A 3,425-nucleotide genomic window follows, 5' to 3' on the forward strand; every position below is an offset into this window, starting at 1 on the left:
TACAAGTACTGGAATTTTTTATAGATTTCATTGAAACAAAAGATAAAACTGCTGGATTAATTTCAAAAACGATTTTGAGCAAGCTTGAAGCTGATGGCCTCGATATAAGCAACTGTAGAGGCCAAGCATATAATAATGCTGCTGTTATGACTGGAAGGCATTCAGGAGTTCAGCAAAAAATCAAAGAAATAAATCCCAAAGTTGAATTCGTTCCTTGCTCAAATCATTCGTTAAACCTGGTTTGTTTACACGCTGCCTCAGTTGAGGCGAGTTCAGTAACTTCTTTCGGCACATTAGAACGTTGCTATTCATTTTTTTCCATGTCTACACATCGTTGGGAAGTTTTGATAGCAGCGACAGACAAAAGTTGAAAAACGGTTTAAGATACGCGATAGAGTGCAAGAGGCGATGCCGTAAAAATGACATTCCATAATTACAAAGACATTCTCGTCTCTTTGGAAAAACTGACAGAAACAGGTGAAAGCTTAAACACAAGAACGAATGCAGGAACTTTGCTAGTTACGATGCAGTCATTTTCTTTTCTTTGTTTCTTGGGCCTCTGGCAACCGGTGCTACATGAAGTTAATGATGCATAAAAATATTTACAAACAAAGGGACTTGACATAAGATTGTGAGCTCAGAAAGTAAATGCTTTGCAGATGGTACTGATAGAAAAACGAGAGGAATGGGCAGATGGCGCTGTAAGTTATGCAAAAAATATGTGTGATGAACTTGGCATTTCCATGGAACCTCAGAGGTGCATAACGAGAAGGCATATTTCTGATGACAGAACCAGAGATGCCAACTTGTCTTCTGAAAATGAGTTGAAAGGGAAGCTGTTTTCTCCGTTAAATAGAATAATTGTAGAAATTCGTGAGGGTTTTCAGCAGCTACAGAATTTGGCGGATAAGTTTGCTTATCTAATACCGGATACATTACTAGATTCGGACGATACTAAATGTAATCTCGACTACGTATCTGCCGAAATTGACGAGCAGGACTTGAAGCTGGAACGACTACGACTACGGACTTTTATTGCTGCCACACGCAACGAAAATAAATTAATTAATGTGAACCCACTTGAATTATTAAAATTTATTGTGAAATTCAAGCTGGAGGATACTCTGCCCAATGTTATAATAATGCTCCGAATATTTTTCACAATTGTCATAAGCAATGCCAGCTGTGAGAAAAGTTTTTAAGATCAACAATGAGTACTTTAAAGCTAACCAATCTGGCTATCTTGTCTATTAAGCAAAAGGTTTGTGATGTTATAGACATTGATAGTGCAATGAAAGACTTAGCTCTTTAAAAAAGTAGACGAATAAAGTTTCAGTTAAAGACAAAAGTTTGGTTTTTAATTCTAACAATTATATTATTTTTCAATAAAAATATAAATAGTAACAGTATCGTTCTCGTTCTAATTGGAAGTCGATTTGTGTTTTATATTTAATTCGTTAATAACTTAATCTTGTCGATCGTCAAGGTATAATCATAAGTGTTCTATACCTGTTATTTCAATGTAAGTGGCACACGTGTAAAAATTTTGTAATAAATGTGATTATTATATTGTAAAACATATATACATGACTTTTTTATTTGTAACCTGTACAATACGCAATAATGATGATTGTTCTTGCCGAAAAGTTCTTTAGAATTACTGTATATTTTAGTCTTTTAAATTGAGATACCTAAATAAAGGGCGGCGAAATTTTTCTCCGCCCCGGGCGGCTGACATCCACGCTACGCCACTGCTAGGAGGTCTTTAAAAAGGGCACTATGGGTTTGGCCAAACCACGAACTTACCATATTCGAAATGAATTACCTTCCAAAAAATTTTTGGTGCTAACCTCAGAGCGGTAGGTTGACACCTTAACCGCTCTGGGCAATCCGGCTGTCTAATTAACGTTTTACATGTCTATCAACTACCTTTTCTTCCAAATTACAACCTATACCTGTAATTTCGGATATTTTGGCTATTTCTAATTATACATTTTGTTTTACAAAACATATTCAAAAACTGTCGTGTAATGTAAGCTAAACAGTAATGTTTTAATAAATATAAATCAAACAAACACTTGCCATAACGAATAATGTCTTCGTACCGAATCGCAGGTTCGCCTACCTCAGTAGTTTGAAAACGACAGCGTTAAAAAATACACCTCCTCAATTTATAAGTCTTTATAATAATTAAAGCAATAATTTCATAAAGGCGATAAATTCCTCAACTTGCTGGTATAATGGTTTCATGAAATGAAGCAATATATGGGTAATCTGCCATGGAGATGCCTTTCTGTAGGAACTTTAAGAAACTGGCCCCTATTTAGATGTTAGAAGTGTTCTCACTTCTAACATCTAAATAGGGGCCAGTTTTTAGAGTTTTTAGTACATAGAGTTTTTAGAAAACTAAAAACTCTATGTACCAGCCAATTGGTGTGACGCCAACCCTCAGCTAACTACCAGTGTTCGGTAGTGTTATTTAATTGACCATTGACTGATGTTTGTATTTATTAATTCCTTATAAATAAATTATTTCTAATTAAGTAATACACATTCGAACTATATTTGCGATGTTACACTTTATTAAGAAACATTGTGTTATTTTAAATTGTACATATTCAAGGAATAAAAATACTTAATAAGTATTCCAACATGTCATTCCTTAAAAGGATAAAAGTGTCAAACCAATATATAGAAATAAATTATTTTTAAATTATAGGAAAAATTGATCACAATATTTTTATGTTTAAAATTTTGTACGATTCATTTTGAAATACTTTTATATAAATTTGTCTTCATTCTCAATTTAACAGGAAATCGTGAGATTAATTTGTTGTTTGTCTTACTATCCGCCATATTGTTTGCATACACTCTAATATCTTCTGATGATGTCATTTTTATCAAATTATCTGTATTACATATTTGTTTGTTAGAATTTTTCATAAAACTTTTCAATCTTAAAGCTATCCCTTCGTACTCTGTAACCTTTGCGAGTTCTTTTCTTGTTGCAGGTTGAATACATTTTATATTCTTTTGCCTCTCTATATCTGGAAAAGATGGTGTTCTTGAGGATTTTTCAATAGATATAGATTTCGAAGATATTTCAGATATCGAAACATCGTCTGAAAATGTTACCTTTTTATTAACTACATTACGAATATTATATCTGTCCCCTCTTCTACAAGATAATATGTTGGATATATCAGCATTATCTAAGTTTTTCCTAAATACACACATTTGCTTGTTTGGGTTTGCTACTATTTTGGAAACATCTTCCATCGAATTACTTCTGAAAATTAATTGTTTATGTTTGTTTGAAGTATTATCTTCGCTGATAGATCCGTAATCATTTGATTTCACCGAGGCATCGTTCGAAAATTCCGTACTCAATCTCTCTCTAACCGAAATTTTAAAAAAACTTTCGT

The 3,425-nt window shown here is 33.1% G+C and overlaps 1 protein-coding gene across 1 annotated transcript; it reads left to right on the forward strand.

Moving 5' to 3' along the window:
* The first annotated feature begins 659 nt into the window (after nucleotides 1–659).
* LOC136981783 (uncharacterized) lies at nucleotides 660–1,202 on the forward strand. The gene has a single exon (XM_067278156.1). The coding sequence runs from the start codon at nucleotides 660–662 to the stop codon at nucleotides 1,200–1,202; it is 543 nt and encodes a 180-aa protein (XP_067134257.1).
* The last annotated feature ends 2,223 nt before the right edge of the window (nucleotides 1,203–3,425 follow it).

The sequence above is a fragment of the Centruroides vittatus genome, unplaced genomic scaffold (assembly GCF_030686945.1).
Source record: "Centruroides vittatus isolate TY-2023 unplaced genomic scaffold, ASM3068694v2 contig_794, whole genome shotgun sequence".
Taxonomy (NCBI): Eukaryota; Metazoa; Arthropoda; class Arachnida; order Scorpiones; family Buthidae; genus Centruroides; species Centruroides vittatus.

Bases quoted from the DNA above. Each gene is read 5' to 3' on its own strand.
- LOC136981783 (XM_067278156.1), top strand. From the start codon at position 660: ATGGTACTGATAGAAAAACGAGAGGAATGGGCAGATGGCGCTGTAAGT.